A 19,366-nucleotide genomic window follows, 5' to 3' on the forward strand; every position below is an offset into this window, starting at 1 on the left:
GCATTTCCCAGATGATTCATAAGTAATAAAATCAGTGTCTCAGTGTCCCCCATCAATGTCTCTGAATTCATTCATTCAGTCAATGCATGTTCACTAAACATACTCTCTGGGCCAGGCCCTGGGCTAGGTACTGGGTGCATAGCAGTGACCGAGACCTATATGGCCCTGCCCCCAGAGAACTGACATTCCAGTGATAACATCAGACACTGAGCTCAAAGTCACAGAGTTACTTAATTATAACTTGGTAAAGGTAAGTATCTCAGATGAGAGCTGCCAAGGGCCATGAGACTGAGATAGGGGTCCTGGCCTAATCTCAAAAGTCAGGAAGGGCTTCTTGGAGGAGGAGGAGGATGGACACTAAAGGACAAAATGGAAGTCTACTGGGTAAAGAGGAGGAAGAAGAACCTGGAGCAGTGAGCAGGGATGGGGGCTGCCATGGGGGAGGCAGAGAAATGAGGCTGGGGGAGTGCATTGAGAGTTTGGGTCTTATTTTCTAGGGAAGTGACAGGACTGGGTTGGTCTGTGTGGGGCGAGAGTAGATGTAACTGCAGACACTGTTACAGTGTCCCTGGGCGGGGAGATGGGGAATTGGGCCAGGGTAGTGCCAGTAGGATGGAGAGGAGGAGATGGATGTCAGGAGGATGGAGGTGCTCAGATTGGCCTGATTTGATGGAGGGAGGGAAAGCGAAGTAGCCAGTGGGGCTGCAGCAAGGGGGACTGCCAGCATTGGGGTGGGCTGGATGGGTGGATGGTGGCGCTGGTCACTAGGCAGGAGCTGGTGGTAGATGTAGACAGAAGTCTCGGGGAAGGTTGCAGGGAGGCATGAGAAAGGGAAGCTCACACACTCTGAGAACAACACAGCTGGAAGGAGGCCCAGGGAGCCTCCACGCCCCGCGGAGATGGGAACCTGAGCCCGGAGATGGGGAAGATTCACTTGGGTCTCACGCAGGCTTGTGGCAGAGTCGGAACCTGAACCCAGTATTCCTTTCCGTTCTGATTCACGGAAAGCTCGCACCCCTGTTTCCTCAGGAAGCCAGCCATCCCCTCACTGTGTCCCCCCATCCTTTCCCCCACTCCCCCCACCCAGGTCATCCCAGACTGGAAAGAGCAGGAATGGGACCCTGAAAAGCCCAACGCCTACGCGGGCATCTTCCACTTCCACTTCTGGCGCTTCGGGGAATGGGTGGACGTGGTCATCGATGACCGGCTGCCCACAGTCAACAACCAGCTCATCTACTGCCACTCCAACTCCCGCAATGAGTTCTGGTGTGCCCTGGTGGAGAAGGCCTATGCCAAGTAGGTGCCAGCAGCAAGCAGGCAGGGGGGAGGTCCAGGCGGGGGTGGCACTGGATAGGCTCTTCATGGTGTTTCCTTAGCCAGGGCTTTAAGCACAGAGAGGCGAGGGGCTGGTGCAGGCACGCAGCAGGCCCAACCGCCAGGCCTGCGGGCATAGTCAGCCAAGCCTGCACTGGGTGGGGTGAAGGCCTGGGCCCTGTAAGGAGAGGAATGTTGGTTACTCCCATTTTAGAGGGAGAAGACTGAGGCCCAGGCAACATCCTGTAGGTAGCTGGGGGCAGAGGCAACACTCACATTTAGGACCATTCTCGAAGGTTCATGCTGCCACGCCCTGCCTGGGGCCTTGGTTGGGGAAGTGGTAACTGAGCTGGGCCTGGTTGTGCAGGGTGGGCTGCTTGCCTGCCTTCCCCGCTTGCTGGGCCTCCCTCTTGTCCACTGTCCACCTCTGCCTGGCTGACTGTCCATTCTGTCTTTGCTGACCCCTCCTTCTGCTCCGTGCCTTCTGCTTCTGTGTCCCTGGTGCCCAGCACAGAGCCCAGCATAGAAGGGGCACAAGCGAAGTTTTGCTGAGCAGTGGGGAGCCCTGGGGAAGAGTGGCCTGCCCAGGCCGTTTGGGGCAGGGATAGGCCTAGGCCAGGAGGGAGGAGGGAGGAGGGGCAGTGGGGTCAGAGGCCAGCCTTGCCAGCTCTAGGGGAGCCACTCCCTGGTTCCTCCTACTAGGCCCATTTGTCAATCTTGCTGGAAACCTGCGTGTGTAGGGGCAGGGGCAAGGAGGGAGACAGACAGAGAACAAGAGAAAGGGGGAGACAGGAAAAAGAAAGACAACTCCCAACATCAAAAACCCAAGAAAACACATTGGCAGCTTCCACTTTGAATCCTAAGAAAGGAAAGCCAGCCCCCTGGTGGCCACTGAGTTTCCACCGCCTGGATACAGGCCTGTATTCCCCGCTCCAGAGGAGCCGACCCAGGGGCCTTGGTTGTCTTTTGTTTTTTTGAAGAACACAGTTTCATTGTGGTAAAATATACAAAACATAATGCTTCTCATTTTAACCATGTGGAAACATACAATTCAGTGGCATTCATTATGATCACAGTGCCATGCGCCATCACCACTATCTATCCCCAGAACCTTCTCATCATTCCAGCAGGAGCTCTATACCCATTAAACACTGACTCCTTCCTTACCCCGACCATTGTTGGCACTTTTGAAAAGAGTTGCTTTTTTTTTTTTTTTTTTTGGGATAGCTGATTTTTCAAAATTGAGCCACTAAGGCTTAGGGGAATTTAAGCCTTGTATGTTGGCCTGAGTGTTAAGAACTGGGTTTTAGTGTTAGCTCCACCGTGGCCTGCTGTGTGACTGTAACAGGTTGTCTGACCCCTCTGAGTTTCAAAAGCCTCCCTCATAGAGGGGAAGGATGCAGCCTGGCTGGGGAGCATGAGCTGGGAAGTGTTTCCACATTGCTTCCCAGGCTGGCAGGCTGCTACCAGGCGCTGGATGGAGGCAACACAGCAGACGCACTGGTGGACTTCACGGGTGGTGTTTCTGAGCCCATTGACCTGACCGAGGGTGACTTTGCCAGCGACGAGACTAAGAGGAACCAGCTCTTTGAGCGCATGTTAAAAGTGCACAGCCGGGGCGGCCTCATCAGTGCCTCCATCAAGGTGAGAACACAGCAGGCCCCAGAGGCGGCCCCTCCCCTTCACCCTCACTGACTGAGATGGGAGACAACTGTGACATCCCACACTCTGGTCAGTTCCTATGTATCCAGACCCTCAGCCTCGTGGGGGAGGGGAGAAGTTGGAAGGTGCAACCCCCTGCCCAGACCCTCTAGGCTATGAAAAGCCTTTCCCGCACTGTTCAACTAAAACTTCTTTCTGATCCTCTTGAGTTATGAACGTCTGTGCACCTGAGGGTGGTCCTGATTTGATTAATTGCTCATGTTTTGGATGAGAAAGCTGAGGCCCAGGGAAAACAAAGCTCGAACCCAAGTTTAGCGGACCCTGTGGTGTGCTGGTAAACTGCCTCTGTAGCTAAGTAAAAAGCCCTGATTTGTAGCATTTGCTAATTACTGTGGTGTAAATACTCCCACCATGGCTGATTTCCAGCTGCCCACGTTTAGCAACAACTATTAACAATATTCCTGGCGGGTGCGGTGGCTCGTGCCTATAATCCCAGCACTTTGGGAGGCCAAGGTGGGCGGATTACCTGAGATTTGAGAGTTTGAGTTTGAGTTTGAGACCAGCCTGACCAACATGGAGAAACCCCATCTCTACTAAAAATACAAAATTAGCCGGGCGTGGTGGTGCATGCCTGTAATCCCAGCTACTCGGGAGGCTGAGGCTGGAGAATCGCTTGAACCCGGGAGAAAGAGGTAGTGGTGAGCTGAGATCGTGCCATTGCACTCCAGCCTGGGCAACAAGAGCGAAACTCCGTCTCAAAAACAAAAAACAAAGCAATGTTCCTGAATGCTTAACAGTTCCTGGAATATTTAACAACAGCCGAGCCAGTGCACATTTGTGCCAGCATTCCCCTGGGCTGACCCACTGTGGGTACCTTCCTTTACTGAGACTGCTGCCCTTGGGGGTGTTAAAGGTCTGTGAACACAGCACTGCCCCATGACTGCAATTCCCGTCCCATCCTGTAGGTTCCGTGCGGCTTCCTGGCCCTCCAGCACCTGAGTCCCTGGTCTGGGTTCCAGTGTGGCCCTGCCTCTCTCAGCAACTGTGTCCTTCCACAGGCAGTGACAGCAGCTGACATGGAGGCCCGCCTGGCGTGCGGCCTGGTAAAGGGCCATGCGTATGCCGTCACTGATGTGCGCAAGGTGCGCCTGGGCCACGGCCTACTGGCCTTCTTCAAGTCAGAGAAGTTGGACATGATCCGCCTACGCAACCCCTGGGGCGAGCGGGAGTGGAACGGGCCCTGGAGTGACACGTGAGGCCTGGGGATGGGGGTGCAGGCACAGGGCATGAGGGCTTGGACAAGGACGGATGGGCTTCTTGGAGGAGGTGGCACCAGGGCTGGGCCTTGAAGGATCTGGGGGAGGATGACACTAGGAATGAATTACTTTGGAGTGGGTGTATGGGGTGATGGATTGAGCACAAGAAAGACCTGGGGCTGGAGGTGAGCTGACCCGTAGCGGGTGTAGAGACCAGCTTGGTGAATAGGTGAGGGACGGGAGCAGGGAGGGAGGCCACAGCCCTGAGCAAATGGGGGACCCCTCTGTGCTTGGCTCATGGCCCTGGTGAAGCCAGGATGGGAGTGGAGCCCAAGTGCTAAGTGAAGGAGCCTTCTTCACTGGGGGTCACGCCCCCCTCCTCCCAGCCTGCAGCTTTGCTTCCAGACCTCCCAGCATGGTGGCAGCTCACAGTCCCTTGAGGGAGGAGGCAGGCAGGGCTTCCCGGAGAGGGGCTGGGCATGGCCCCAGTGCCCCTGGCCACACCATGCCGCTGGAGGCCTGGTGCAAGACTGCCCCTCGGGCCTCCTCGCCTTTGCCAGAGAGATCCTGGTGGGCCTGCCTCTTAGACAGCTCCCTTTCTCCTCCCCGGCCCTCACACCCCAGCTCGGAGGAGTGGCAGAAAGTGAGCAAGAGTGAGCGGGAGAAGATGGGTGTGACGGTGCAGGACGACGGTGAGTTCTGGTGAGTGTGTGTGCCCTGGACATCCGGGGCTGAGGGGAAGCTTCCCACGGGCCTGGCGGGGAGCACCAGGTGGGGAGTCAGGAGCCAGGCCTCTCCTGCATGCCTCATCATCAACTTGCTGTGTGGCCATGGACAAGTCACACCGTCTCAGAGCCTGTTTCCTCCTCTGTAAAATTACTCAGGCAATAACAGGCCCTTTGATCCCCACAGTCCCCTCTGCCAAACTGAGGGGTCCTGGATCCACTGTGGCACCCAGACTGAGCCCTTGGCATGCAGGTCAGGGAGTCGTCTAAGAGGTGGGCCCACCAGGATCTCCCCAGCAAGGGTAAGGAGGTATGAAGCGCAGTCCAGCACCAGCGGTGTGGTGTAGCGAGGGGCACTAGGTCTATGCCCAGTCCCTCTCCAGGAAGCCCTGCCTGCAGCCTGCCTCCAGGGGCCCTCTGGCAGCCTGATTTCTGAGATTAGGTAGCAGAGGCTCCCAGAGGAGCTAGCTCCTAAGCTGAGACTTGAGGTATAAAGTAGCCCTTGGTGGGCAAGGAAGGAGACGTGGCACAGAGGTGAGAGAACACAGCTGGGTTTGAGAGGGGAGCTAAGTAGGTACATGGGTGAGCTGGGAAGATGACAGCAGCTCAGCTTAAAGAGCCCAGTAATTGGCTGGGTACAGTGGCTCATATCTATAATCCCAGCACTTTGGGAGGTCGAGGTAGAAGGACTGCTTGAGGCCAGGAGTTTGAGACCAGCCTGGGCAGCATAGTGGGACCCCATCTCTACAAAAATGAAAAATTAGCTGGGTGTGATGAGGTACCTGTGTAGACCCAGCTACTCGGGAGGCTGAGGTGGGAGGATTGCTTGAGCCCAGGAGGTTGAGGTTATAGTGAGCCATGATCGTACCACTGCACTCCATCCTGAGCAAAAGAGCAAGACCCTGTTTCAAAAACAAAAAGAAAAACCCCAGTAGTAATAAGGGTTCATCCTGCATTCATCCAGCCTGCATGAGTCCTGAATGTGGGCCAGGCTCAGTGTCACCCCTCAGCAGAACCTGATACGTAAACTCAGCCCCTTCCTGGAGGGGTACAGGCATCCTGTGTGTGCTGAATTCTTTCGGGGCCCCCAGGCAGACCAGGGGCAGATGGCAGCGGTCCTGGCACCCAATGAGGAGCCCTTCTGCAGGTGTCAGGTCAGCTGCCGCAGAAGGCCACCCAGGCCACTTTGCCAGTCTTGCTCAGGGGTCAGCAGATAAAAACACAGCAGAACTACTTGTCTTTAGAAAGAGTTTCTTCCGAAGGCCTTTCTCTTACATGTTCACAGTTAATTCACTACCCCCTGCCCCCACCAGCCCGCTGGAGGCGTTCACAGTGTGCAGTGACCATAGCAACACCCTGGCCACTGCAGCACACTCACCATGGGGTTCCCACCATCCACTTAAGCCTCACAACAGCCATGGAAGATCGTGGATGCAGATGTGCTTTATAAACTGTAGAGGGCAGCAGACAGTAGTTATTAACACCATTCACGACAGTAACAGCCTGCGTTTGCCCGTGTGCTCTGTCTGCTGAGAGTTGCACTGCCTGCTTTGATTACATTACCTAATTCCTTTGCCAGCTCTGAGATGGGCACCCGCTGTTAGATTCAGCCCCATTTTACAGGCGAGGAAACAAGTCAGAAAAGAGGTTAAGGGTCCGTGCGATGCCATGCCCATGCCCTTGTGTGGGCTTAGCTCTCCTCTCAAAGCCAGCTGTGTTCTCTCACGTCTGGGCCACATGGACATATTAGGTGGCTGGGCTGGGGGGCCAGGAGCCTGGAGAGGTGTGGGGGCGGTACCCTGCTCAGCCCCTCCCCACATCCAGGATGACCTTCGAGGACGTGTGCCGGTACTTCACGGACATCATCAAGTGCCGCCTGATCAACACATCCTACCTGAGCATCCACAAGACGTGGGAGGAGGCCCGGCTGCATGGCGCCTGGACACTGCACGAGGACCCGCGACAGAACCGCAGTGGCGGCTGCATCAACCACAAGGACACCTTCTTCCAGAACCCGCAGGTGGGCGTTCTCAGGGACCCCCACCCTGCCCCTGCAGCAGCTGCGGGGTGCTTTGCCACTGTCCTGCCAGGGACTCCTGTTCGACCTTGGGTAATCCCTGTCCCTCCTTGGGCCTCAGCAAATCTGTCTGTACAGTGGGGGTTAGATGGGGTTACATCGGTCCCATCTGGGGGTCATGAAGCCCCCAGCCTCACAATCTGACCTACAGGTGGTAAAAATGAGGAAACCAGGGATGGCTCTGAGGGACATTTGGGTGTCTTGTCCTGAGCTACAGGGACACTTAGAGGCTGAGCCGGGGACTCAGCCCCTTGTTTCCACAACAGCACAATTCTGTCCCTTCCTGGGAACTTGGCCGGGCTGGGCTTCCCCACGGGGCCTCTCCCCACGGCCTCCTCAGTCTGACCCATGGCACTGCTTAGCCCTGGTCCTAGATGTGCCTCTGTTGAGCACCACCTGTGTGCCAGGTTCTGTGCAGAGCACCCACCATGGCATTGGTTTCCCCGGCCTTTATGCAGGGTAGCCGTTGCAGGCATTGGTGGGCCCACCTCACAGCAGAGGGACCAAGGCACAGCGAGGTGTTGTAACTGGTTCAGGCTCTGGAATCTGAGCTTCCGGGAGCCAGCCAGCCCATCCCTGGCGTGGTCTCACTGCCGTGTCTCTCTCTCTCCTTGGCCACACCTGCAGTACATCTTCGATGTCAAGAAGCCAGAAGATGAAGTCCTGATCTGCATCCAGCAGCGGCCAAAGCGGTCCACGCGCCGGGAGGGCAAGGGCGAGAACCTGGCCATTGGCTTTGACATCTACAAGGTGAGGCCAGCCAGGTTTCCTGCTGTGGGTGGGGAGAGGGAGGGAGTTTGGACTGCCCATACCTGGGGAGGAACACTCTAGAACACCTTGGTCACTGCCATCGCCCCAGCCGCCCTGGCCACCGTGGCAAACGTTGTGAGGATGCCGTGGCATGGGCCCCATTTAGAATATTCACAGAGGGCCCAGCCTGCCCACGGTTGGCTTCTGTGGGAGCTCTCAGCCTGATTTCTTTCTGCCTAAAACCCACAGGCCTGGGATGTTTGGTGGATGAGGAAGGGGAAGATTGCTGGTGGTTGGGGCCAGGCCCTGGGAGGCCCTGGGTATCTGCTGGGCCCCCGCTGCTCCTCCCTCAGGGTTCAGGACCCCTTGCAGCCCCTCAGCCTTCCTGCATTGGAGGCCTTGCTGGGCACCAGGAGGAGGCATCCTTGAGCACAGCCACGTGGGGTCACCCCTGGTCGCACCCCGTGGCCTGGAACCTGAGGCTTTCCACATGTTGTAATGCCCAGTGTGTGGTGCCAGTCAGCATGGTGGGACCCCATGTGCCCGTCAGACCCTGAGAATGGAGTGAAGCCACCAGGACCTGCAGGGGCTGGGTCCATGCTGAGTCCTTGTTGTCTGATGCGCCTGGCCATGCTGTGGCACTTTGTTTATACCCTTGTGCTGGTACATTTGTGGTGTGCTACTGTCTTGTGACATACTGTTGTGACTTTGGCATGTGGTGATCTTCACTAGTGTGACCAGAACACTTGTTTTGGGATTGTCAGGCAGGTCCTGGCAGCTGGTGATGGCACTTCAAGGACATGTGCTGTAACCTCTGCAGATCCTGATACTTGGTTGTGCTGTTAGAGTCAGAAACCCCACTGACATTGTTACCAGGGGGATTCCTATTGCCCTCTATTTTTTTTTTGTTTTAAGAGACAGGGTCTTGCTCTGTCACCCAGGCCAGAGTGCAGTGGTGCCATCATAGCTCATTACAGTCTTAAATTCCTGAACTCAAACGATCCTCCCACCTTAGTCTCCCTAGTAGTTGGGACTATAGGTGAACACCACCATGCCTGGCTAATTTTTAAGTTTTTTGTAGAGATGAGGTCTCACTTTGTTGCCCATGCTGGCCTTGAACATCTGGCTTCAAGTGATCCTCCCACCTTGGCCTCCCAAAGCGCTGGGATTACAGGCATGAGCCACTGCGCCCAGCCTCCTTTAATAGTTTTTTTGTTTGTTTGTTTTGTTTTGTTTTTTTTTTTTGAGACGGAATCTTGCGCTGTCGCCCAGGCTGGAGTGCAGTGGCCGGATCTCAGCTCACTGCAAGCTCCGCCTCCCGGGTTCACGCCATTCTCCGGCCTCAACCTCCCGAGTAGCTGGGACTACAGGCGCTGCCACCTCGCCCGGCTATTTTTTGTATTTCTTAGTAGAGACGGGGTTTCACCGTGTTAGCCAGGATGGTCTCGATCTCCTGACCTCGTGATCCGCCCATCTCGGCCTCCCAAAGCGCTGGGATTACAGGCTTGAGCCACCGCGCCCGGCCTCCTTTAATAGTTTTTATTGAGATATAATTCACAGAGCATGCAATTTGGCCATGTAAAGTATACAATCTTATGACTTTTGTGTGATCAGAGTTTGTACAACCATCACCACAATCAATTATAGAACATTTTCATCTCCCCGAAAGAAACCCACTCCCTTTAACAATCACCACCCACTCCCACTGACCTCTTCCCTTCAGCCCTGCAAACACGAATCCACTTCTGTCTCTATAGATTTGCCTGTTCTGAACATTTCATATAAAGGGATTCCATCGTCCCTTCCATGGTGGTGAGGGGGAGACGGGGTGTTGTAGGGTGTGTCTCCGCGTGGCCCAGCCCCTCCCACCTCCCACAGGTGGAGGAGAACCGCCAGTACCGCATGCACAGCCTGCAGCACAAGGCCGCCAGCTCCATTTACATCAACTCACGCAGCGTCTTCCTGCGCACTGATCAGCCCGAGGGCCGCTATGTCATCATCCCCACCACCTTCGAGCCAGGCTACACTGGCGAGTTCCTGCTCCGAGTCTTCACTGATGTGCCCTCCAACTGCCGGTACTTGGGGGCTGGCTTGAGGCCAGTGTGGGTGGAGGTGAGGTCCACACTGGGCCAACCAGGAACCTGCAGCCTCGGAGATGCTCAGTGTCTCTGGGCCTCCAGCCACTCTGGGCTGATACCAGTGCCCATCTCCTTCCCTTCTCTTCCCTTGTTCCCCTGTCCCAGCATCCCTGGCCATGACTAGGAACAGCTTCTTGTATGTACACTGCACTCTACAGTTGACAGAGAAGCTTTCACTCATCTCATTTGATCTTCTTGCATCCCTGAGCGGGAGGCCTGATTCCCTCACTTTACCAATGAGATTCAGGGGCTGAGGTTAGAAGGGTTGTCCGAGGTCATGCAGCCGGTGGTGGAGTTGGGCTGGGTCACCCAGCCTGCCTGGTTCCAGGGTTGGGTCTTGTCACCACAATTTCCTGTCCCATGGGGGTGGCTCTGGGCTCCAGTGCTGAAGCCCTCTGTGTCCCTGCTGGGGCATTGACCCTGTGTGTCTCGCACTGCTCTCCACTGGGAGATATAGCCCAGGCTCGGTGTCCCCCGAAGGACAGGTGAGCTCTGTGCACGTGCCGGACCCAGGAGGCAGCCTGTGGAGTCAGACGGCTCAGGGTTCTGCCGGCCCAGGCTCCCCAGCTTTCCAGCTGTTGGGCAAGCCCTCACCTGGCTGAGCCTGCTGCTTCCTCAGCTGTGAAATGGGCATCATAATAGCCTTTGTGGAGATTAGGAATCACCCATAATGCCAGCGGAGGACTTGGCACACAGAAGGTGCTCAGCAAGTTGCCTTTTCCCTGGGGAAGGATCGGGCAGGAAGCCCCTAGGGCTTGGACAAGTGGGGACTGCTCATGGGAATTTGCCCAGGACTAAATGAAATCAAATTTGGGCTTAATACTGCTTTTCTTCCCTCCCCACTTTCTGAACCCCCTCTTCACCCCTGTCTTCCTGGCCCTTCTCTATCACCCCCCTCTCCCCTGCCACCCCATATCAGGGAACTGCGCCTGGATGAGCCCCCACACACCTGCTGGAGCTCCCTCTGTGGCTACCCCCAGCTGGTGACCCAGGTACACGTCCTGGGGGCTGCTGGCCTCAAGGACTCCCCCACAGGTGAGCTCTTCCAGGGAAAGTCCCCCGGCCCTCTTGCCAATTGCCCCATGGCCTCTCTCTGCCAGCACAGACACCAGCCTCAGAGCTCTCCTGCTCGCAGAGGCACTGCAGGCCCAGCCATTCCTGGGGTGATGCCTGATGCGGGGCACATAGAGAGGAAAAGGTTTACCTTCTGCTCTCAGGAGGCTTCCAGCTGGGGGGGAGACCTCAGGGAAGGCTTCCTGGAGGGAGTAGCCTTTTTCCAGGCTGAGAAAATACAAAGCCTGATGAAAGGGGGTAAGGGAGAAAGGTGCTCCGGGCAGAGGGAGCAGTGTGGGTAAAGCTCTGGAGGCCGGAGATGGCCAGTGCACCACTGCTGGCCAGCCTGTCTCTGGAAACGAAGGGGCCTTGAGGTGGGTCAGGCTCCAGTCTGTCCATCTGAATAACTGAGCCAGGTGGGTATCTCACCTGCAGATATCTGTCCCATCCAGGCCCTGCCGCAGCCCCCGCCCCCACCCTCACCCCATCTCCCACTCCCTCTCCCTAGGGGCTAACTCTTACGTCATCATCAAGTGTGAGGGGGACAAAGTCCGCTCGGCTGTGCAGAAGGGCACCTCCACACCAGAGTACAATGTGAAAGGCATCTTCTACCGCAAGAAGCTGAGCCAGCCCATCACTGTACAGGTGAGCCCCTGGTTCCGGAGGCCACCCCCTGGGCTCCCAGCCTGAGGCTTCCCCACTCACAGAGACAAGCCCAGGTGGAAGACCCTCTGACGGGGACCCAGGCATGCTGGGCTCTAGCTGTCTGTCCCTGACCCCTGGTGTGGCTTTGGGAGCTCTCTTGCCACTCCAAGGTCCCTCTGTAGGTGGGTTAATTTGATTCGTTGGTGTCGTCCTGAGATCCAGCAGGGTCAGTCTCCTGACTGGGGACAGCAGTCATCTCTGCTGACCTCACCCTCAGCTTTGGGAACTGTCCCCCCATTCCCCCATGAGGGCCCCACCTGGAAAGTGGCACTGAGCCGCTGTGTGGTGGGTGTGGCTATTTCCCAAGAGCCTTGGGCAGGGCATAGAAAGCCAGTGTCCTCCCACGGCTTCCTTCTCCTCTCAGGCTGATGTAGCCTGGGGATGATGATTCTGAACTCAATAGTAGGGAGCTCTCTGGCCCGCAGGCCTTGGTCAGCATCTCTGTCAATGAGACAGCATCTGTAAACAAGCATTTGGGGCCCCCTGGGGGAGCCACTGTGGCTTATCCAAGTTTTCTTAACACTGGGTCCCACTGGATCAAATCACAGACCTGTATGTCTCAGGGCTGGAAAGACCCCTAAGGGCAGCTGACTTAACCCTCATATTAAAGATGGGGAAACTAGGGCAGTGGGTGTATCACTTGTCCAAGTTCACCCAAGATCACTAGCGGAGCTGATAACAGATTTCACTTTATGCATGGGAGGGAGCTTAGTTAGCTGAGGAGCCTGAGGCTGGAAGGGGCACCACCTTGCCCATGGTTCATGGAGAGGCCGACAGCCCAGGGCCCCCGATCCTCAGCCAGGCTTGCACTTCAAGGCCCTGCCACCACCACCAGCACTCCCCATAGACCTGAGTTAGGGGGTGGAGAAGTGAGCCGGCTTGCACCTTGGGCTAACACGTGGGACTGTGCTCAGCCATGTCCCTGGGATACAGGGGCACACCAGTACCAAGTGGCAGACCTGCGGGTTTCAGCCTTGGGGCCAGGTCATGCCTGCCACCCCCTGACAGAACAGGTTCCACAGTGCTGCCCTTGCTTCCTACCTTCTGGACTTGGAGGTAGCCCGCCCCTCCCATGATCCTCTGTCTCTTCCCAGGTCTGGAACCACCGAGTGCTAAAGGATGAATTTCTGGGCCAGGTGCACCTAAAGGCTGACCCAGACGACCTCCAGGCCCTACATACCCTCCACCTCCGGGACCGAAACAGCCGGCAGCCCAGCGACCTGCCAGGCACTGTGGCTGTGCACATTCTCAGCAGCACCTCCCTCATGGCTGTCTGACACCTGCCCACCTACCTGGCTCCAGCAGTTCCCACCACCATCTGCATGTCCCCACTGGGCCTGGGTCTAGCCTGGGAGCCAGGACACTGGGGTCCTTTTCCCACTCTTCCACTGACTTGCTGTGTGACCTTAGGAAGTCTCTGCCCCTCCCTCAGCCTCAGTGTCCTGAGGGCCCCAAAGCATTCCCTTCTCGTGGAGGAGTTTCCTTGCTGAGATTTCAAATAGTCCTCCCCACCTCAACTGTCACCACTGCTAAGGGACTCTATCCGTTGAAAACGTTTTCCTAAGGCCCTGCTGTCTGCCGAGGAGTGCCAAGAAGATGTCACTTGTTTACACACAAACTGCCACATCCCCAAGCCCCATTCTTGCTCCTTGTGTCTTAGGCCCAACCCAGCCTCCCAGACCTCACTTTCCCCATCAGCAATACCTGGTGTTGTCCCACCTTGAAAGGACTCTTGGCTCCTGCCGGGTTCCTGCTCAGGCTGGAATTGGGAAAATATGCAGGTGACATTTGTTCATTCTCTAATCCTGTCCACTCACCCATCCATTTCCTCACTCAATGGAGATTTGCCGAATGAATAAATGACACCTTTGAGGCCCCAGGTGAAGCGGGGCCCTCCTCCGGCCTCTACCTTGGGCCTCGCCTCTGTCCTCAGGTCCTCTCAGAGGCAGATACCCAGGGGAGCTGCAGCTGCCTGCTCATTCTAGCTTCCGATTCCATTCCCAGCCCCTGGGTTAAGGTCCCTGGAGAGGTGGTATCAGTGGGGGTGAGGAAGGGCGTCTTCCTGACTCCTCTGCCCCATGCTGGAAGGAGCATGCCTGGGTTAGTGGGCCAGAGGCCAGGCAGGTGGAGGGGCTTTGGGGACCAGAAGGGGAGAGGTGCTCCCAGAGCCTCTCTGCTGTAAGACCTCAGCTTTTCCTGAAAGACAGGACTCTGGGGTGTGTGGTGCCAGGCCCACCAGAGTCAGGCCACCCACTGGGCTTGGCAGGAGATAGGGAGCCCCATCACCTGACCACAGCCCCCCACCAACATTCCCCCAAAATGCAGCCTAGGAGGCCACAGTGCTCTTCTTCCTGCCCGGACCAAAATGTTCCTTTTAGTCCTCAATGTTTTATATTATTTTTGTGTTGAAAACCTCAATTTTAATCAGGGGTTTTAAAAGAAAATTCAAAGTCTGAACCTCCATTTTTCTTCTTGGCTCCAGTTTTGCTGGTCCTCTGGAGAACTCTTCGTAAGCGTTGGCGCCGTGACCCACTTGGGATCTCTTCTGTGCCCTTCTCGGGCTTCCAGACCAGGTGTAGCAAATGAAAAAGTGCAGTTAATTCAAGAACAGGAATTCCTGTGTCCTTGCTGGGAATTCCTTTTGGGAACTTGACTTTTCGACTCCAGATCCTGCTGTCTGGATCAGTGTTCTGGCTGGAGGTGCTGGATTCTCTGACTTTGCCTCCTCACTCTGTGTCTGGCTCTGCTCCTGGGTCTTGGCCCTGGGCCATATGAGGGGCCAGGAAATGAACAACAAGGAGGACAAGAGCATTCTTTCTTGAAAGTCGGGACTTCCCCTCAAGAACCTGGGCCTGGGGCCAGGACTCCGCATGACTGGGAGCAAGTCACTTAAACCTCCTGTGCCTCAATTTCCCCCTTCTACAAAGTGGGGCCAATGATTCTTGTGTGTCAGCACTCTTACTACCAAGTGCTGAGTAAGGGCAAAATAATACCCGTTTCTCTATGTATCTCTGTATGCACACACACTAGATATATATATGTTCATGTAATCACCACTTCTCTATGTATATTTCAAATCAAGGCTCTTGAGTAGGAGAAGTGAGCCAGCTTGCACCTCGGGCTAACACATGGGACTTTGCTCAGCCATGTCCCCTGGGATACAGGGGTACACCAGGACCAAGTGGCAGACCTGTGGGCTTCAGCCTCGGGGCCAGGCCATGCCTGCCACCCCGTGACAGAACAGGTTCCACAGTGCTGCCTTTGCTTCCTGCCCCTTGAGGTGGGCCAGGCTGGCTCCTGGCTATTGCAGGGATCTCTGGTCCCCAGGAGACCTTGGGGGCCAGGCAGGTAAGGATCAGGGGAGGTAGGGGAGAGCAATTACTTTGTTCACTATATGCACCCATGGGGGCCTGGGAGTCCCCATCTGCAGGTGGGTGGGGTCTCCAGCCCACACTACCCAGACCTGGGCTTCCCTCTTCTCAGGATCCACCACGGGGTTGGGGGACAAGAAGTCTGTTCTAGTCTCAATAAATCTTATCACAATTCCAAAAAGACTTTCCTGTGTCCCTCTGTCCCTCTGGGGGGAAGGGACAATGGAGGAATATTCCCCAGGCCTGGGCGACTGTCCTCTGGTCAGAGGGAGGACCCCGCTGCCTGCCTGGTGCGCCTGTGAGCTGAGATTGTGGGGATCATTCAGTCATTCCTTAATTCAGTAGATCTGTACGGGGCTGGCTTTGTGCCAAGGCCCGTCCTGGACACCTGGGATGTGGGGAACCAGGCATAGCAATCACTGCTCTGGAACAGTCTACAAACGAGCAGGGAGCACAAAGACATACTCTGGTCATGACAAACTACACCGCACATTACTGATGGGACAGTGTGGGGCTGCTGGGTTAGAGACCGCCTACTCCCTGATGTGTGCGTGAAGGGCTGGGAAGAGAAGATGGGCTTTCGGGGCACAGGAAGGTGTCGGGGGACCAGAGCAGAGGCTACTGAGGGCAGACGCAGGCATCTTGGGCCAGGAAGCTGGTGTGGTGGTGGGAAGCAGCAGGGTTGGGATGATTCTGAAAGCAGAATGGATGACTCAATGGAAAACTGGACTTGGGAGACAGGGGGTGAGTGCAGTGTGAGGGCAAAGTGAACTGAGATGCCTCGCTTTCTTCATGGGACTGAGAAATGGACGTTGCAAATCGTGTGATCTGCTTGGCATAGTGTCTGGTTCATAGCGTGGCTGAGCACAATGTAGCTGTCATCCTGGTGTTTGGAGGCCACCCTGTCCCCCACAACCTGCTCACCTCTGTCCCATCCCCACAGCTCACTGCATTTTGTCCTTGCTGCCAGCCGTGTGCCTGTGCTCCCCCGGGGTCTCATTTTCCCACCGTGTAGGGCTGACACCACTGGCCCTGCCTAGCCTGGGAGTATGGAGAGGGGGGACTCGAGGAGTGGCCAGTACTAGGTTTCGGCAGCAGGTGTAAATCCTAGGTGGGGACTGTGTTCCAGGGACTCCTGGACTCCTGTTAGGCCCACCAGACTAAGGGGCAGACGGCATCCTGGGGTCTTCCTGGGTCAGGGTCGTCGGGTCTGAGGGGACCCAGGCCCTAGCAGAAGCTGCCTCCTGTCACTTCCCAGCAGTGCTCAGCCCGCCTGAGGGAAGCAGCGGGGCAGTGGGGCCTGTGACCAGCAGGCGGCGCTGGCGAGCTATAGCGCCCCTTTGAGCCCCCAACCCACTTTCTGGCTGGCTTCCCTGCAGACACTCCAGTTATGGGGGCTAGGGACCCAAAAGAGACATCCTTCTGCCACTCAGAGCTGCCCTGGAGAGGTGCACGATGGGGCTGCCGACAGGTGCGTGGCCACCGAGGGCGGAAAGGAGAAATTGCCAGGTCCTGATAGGGTCCCGGGAGGTCTCCACCCTCGACAACGCTAATAACTAAGACCTGTGCTCCTCTTTGTTTGGTTCCGCCCACCCCTTTAAATCACAGATTTCACTTCAGTTTGTATGTGTCGCTGTCACATGTGGGGTGGCTCCTAGTCAGCTGGTTTGGCAAAGTTTCTGGATGATTACAGAATAACATGTGTCCCCAACCCGCAGAGCAGGTTGTGGGGGCGATGTTGCATTGACCAGCGTCAGGGGACACACATCAGAGGCAAGGGTGGGTGTGCAGGAGGGAGAAGGCGCAGAAGGCAGGGCTATAGCTCAGCACTCTCTCTCCTGCCATGCTCTGCCTGACCGTTCTCTCTCCCAAACAGCCAGGTCGAGGAGGAGGAAATGGGGCTGGAGGAGGGCGGCGGGCTGAGACCCCAGCATATCAGAGACTAAGTCAGGATCACATGGGGTTTCCTGCTCAGGTGCTGAGACAGCAGGCCGTGTCCTGCAAACAACAGGAGGCACCTGAAGCCAGCCTGGGATGCCCAGGCCCAGGTGTGGTGCATTCAGCAGCACAGCCAGAGACAGACCCCAATGACCCTGCCTCCCTGTCGGCAGCCAGTGCTCCGAACAGAGCCCTGAGCAGCCTCTGGACATTAGTCCCAGCCCCAGCACAGCCCGTCCCCCAAGCTGATGTCACCGCACCCAGACCTTGGAGGCCCCCTCCGGCTCCGCCTCCTGGGAGAAGGCTCTGGAGTGAGGAGGGGAGGGCAGCAGTGCTGGCCGGACAGCCGCTCTGGGCAGGAGAGAGAGGGAGAGACAAGACACACACAGAGACGGCGAGGAAGGAAAATATCCAGAGGGACGCCCAGAGCGAGACTCGGAGCCAGACAGAGGAAGAGGGGACGTGTGTTTGCAGACTGGCTGGGCCCATGACCCCAGCTTCCAGAGTCCTCCGTGCAGGTGGCAGCTGTACCAGGCTGGCAGGCCACTGAGAGTGAGCAGCTGGGCCCCAGGTAAGGATGGGCTGCCCACTGTCCTGGGGCGTTGGGAGGGGTTTGGATGTGGAGGAGTCATGGACTTGAGCTACCTCTAGATCCTCTGCCCTGCAGCCACTTTCTCCTGGGACGAGGCTTCCTGCCACCCTTGAGGGCTCAGTCACCACAGCTACTGAACGAAATTGTCCTGAGCCTGGGAAGATGGACACGTGTCCCCTGGAGGAGGGAAGAGCCAAGGGGCATGTTGTCCATCACATCTTCTCTGAGCTGGGGCTGGGGTTAGGGGCATCCTGGGGCCAGGGGACTAGACGTGCTGTGGTGGCAGAGAGAGAGAAGAGTCCGTTCTCTCTCTGTCTCCTTTGCTTTCTCTCTGACACTCTTGATCTCCATTTCTGGATGAGTCACTTCCTTCCTCTATGCACCAAATGTCCCATCTGTGAAATGGGAGTATGAAGCCCCACCAGCCAGGGTTGTAGTGGGGAAGAGGTAAAACCAGGCATAGACATAGAAATATAAATACAGCCTATGGCCCCTGTGGTCAGTTGGAAAAGAAATTAACTTGAATGTGGTCTAGTTCTCATTTTTAGAAATAAAATGTATGTCTTGTCATTTTAACATGTGGCCCTTAAATTCCATGCCCTCGCCACTCTCCTCTGATCCACATCCCTTGGAGCCCCACATCTCTAGTGAGAGCACTGGCTCTGCCCCCAGCCCTCGTGGCTCATGCTGGCATAGGGCGCCGGCTCCACAGCCTGGGCACCATCTTCAGACAAGCGCCCAGTGGCATTTGCCTGCTGGCCCTGTGGAATCCACACCCCCACCAGGTACCCAGACTAGTTCAGGTCTCTGGAAGGACCGTGGGTTTGCTGTGTCCCAGAGCTCCAGGGCAGGGGTCAGGGCTCGGGTGTCAGGCGGTGGCATGGGCAGAGGATCGAATGCCCCGGCAGCTCTGAATGGTCCCTTGTGAAAAATTGATGCGCATTCTAGGGGACAGGTTGGGAGCCAGAGGGGCCTCACACCAGGGCCTGTAGGCTGGGGCTGCCTTTCAAGCTCCTTCCAGAGCCCATCTCTGGGCCTGGCCCTGTGCTGGGCAAGGCTGGAGACAAGGCAATGTCTCAGACCCTCTCCCACCGGCCACATCCCACCCTGGATCAACTCCCCACCTTTGGGGGCAGAGGTGGGACAGATCCTTACCCTGACAACATAATGCATATAGTCAAAATGGGATAAAGGGGAATATAGAGGCTCTTGGCAGCTTTGGGGTGGTCAGGGAAGGCTTCTTGGAGGAGGTATCATCTGAACTGAGCCATGAACCATAGGTGGAAATTCACTAGTCAAAATTTCAGGTAGAAGGGCCAGTGTGTAAAGGCCAGGAGATGGCAAGAGCTGGCGTTTTTCAGGAACAGTGAGTCACTGAGGATGTCCAAGTATAAGGGTGTGAAAGGGAGTGAGCAGTGAGAGAAAAGACTGAGGCATCAGCAGGGGCCAGACTGTGCTGGGCGTGGGGGGCCCAGGTGCGGTGCATTCAGCAGCACAGCCAGAGACAGACCCCAATGACCCTGCCTCCCTGTCAGCAGCCAGTGCTCTGCACAGAGCCATCCTGAGGGCGGTGGGTGCTCTTGAGAGGTTTCAGGCAGGGTGTGCCGTGAGCAGGTCATGCCCAGCCCATGACCTTCCCCTCTCTCAGGCTTGTCCTTGTCACCCACATTCCTGGGACAATCCCTAAGCTGAGTGCCGGAGATTAAGTCCTAGTCCTATATTTGCTCTGGCTAGCTGTGTGACCCTGGGCAAGTCTTGGTCCCTCTCTGGGCCCCTTTGCCATAG

The 19,366-nt window shown here is 56.5% G+C and overlaps 2 protein-coding genes across 4 annotated transcripts in view; both read left to right on the forward strand.

Annotated features, from left to right (window-relative positions):
* Positions 1–15,232, forward strand: part of CAPN5 (calpain 5) — a 57,420-nt gene extending 42,188 nt beyond the window's left edge. For both annotated transcript variants that reach the window (XM_045371255.2, XM_005579153.4), the window contains exons 4-13: positions 1,088–1,296; positions 2,766–2,958; positions 4,035–4,228; positions 4,857–4,934; positions 6,782–6,977; positions 7,662–7,784; positions 9,663–9,859; positions 10,842–10,957; positions 11,484–11,620; positions 12,775–15,232. In XM_045371255.2, the coding sequence (XP_045227190.1) occupies positions 1,088–1,296; positions 2,766–2,958; positions 4,035–4,228; positions 4,857–4,934; positions 6,782–6,977; positions 7,662–7,784; positions 9,663–9,859; positions 10,842–10,957; positions 11,484–11,620; positions 12,775–12,957 (1,626 nt within the window). In that variant the 3' untranslated portion in view covers positions 12,958–15,232. The remainder of the gene's footprint in view (positions 1–1,087; positions 1,297–2,765; positions 2,959–4,034; positions 4,229–4,856; positions 4,935–6,781; positions 6,978–7,661; positions 7,785–9,662; positions 9,860–10,841; positions 10,958–11,483; positions 11,621–12,774) is intronic.
* Positions 15,233–17,286: 2,054 nt separating this feature from the next.
* The window catches only part of MYO7A (myosin VIIA), an 85,435-nt gene continuing 83,355 nt past the window's right edge, over positions 17,287–19,366 (forward strand). For both annotated transcript variants that reach the window (XM_045371251.2, XM_065528759.1), the window contains exon 1: positions 17,287–17,560. The gene's annotated coding sequence lies outside the window, so the exon portion shown is untranslated. The remainder of the gene's footprint in view (positions 17,561–19,366) is intronic.

The sequence above is a fragment of the Macaca fascicularis genome, chromosome 14 (assembly GCF_037993035.2).
Source record: "Macaca fascicularis isolate 582-1 chromosome 14, T2T-MFA8v1.1".
NCBI lineage: Eukaryota > Metazoa > Chordata > Mammalia > Primates > Cercopithecidae > Macaca > Macaca fascicularis.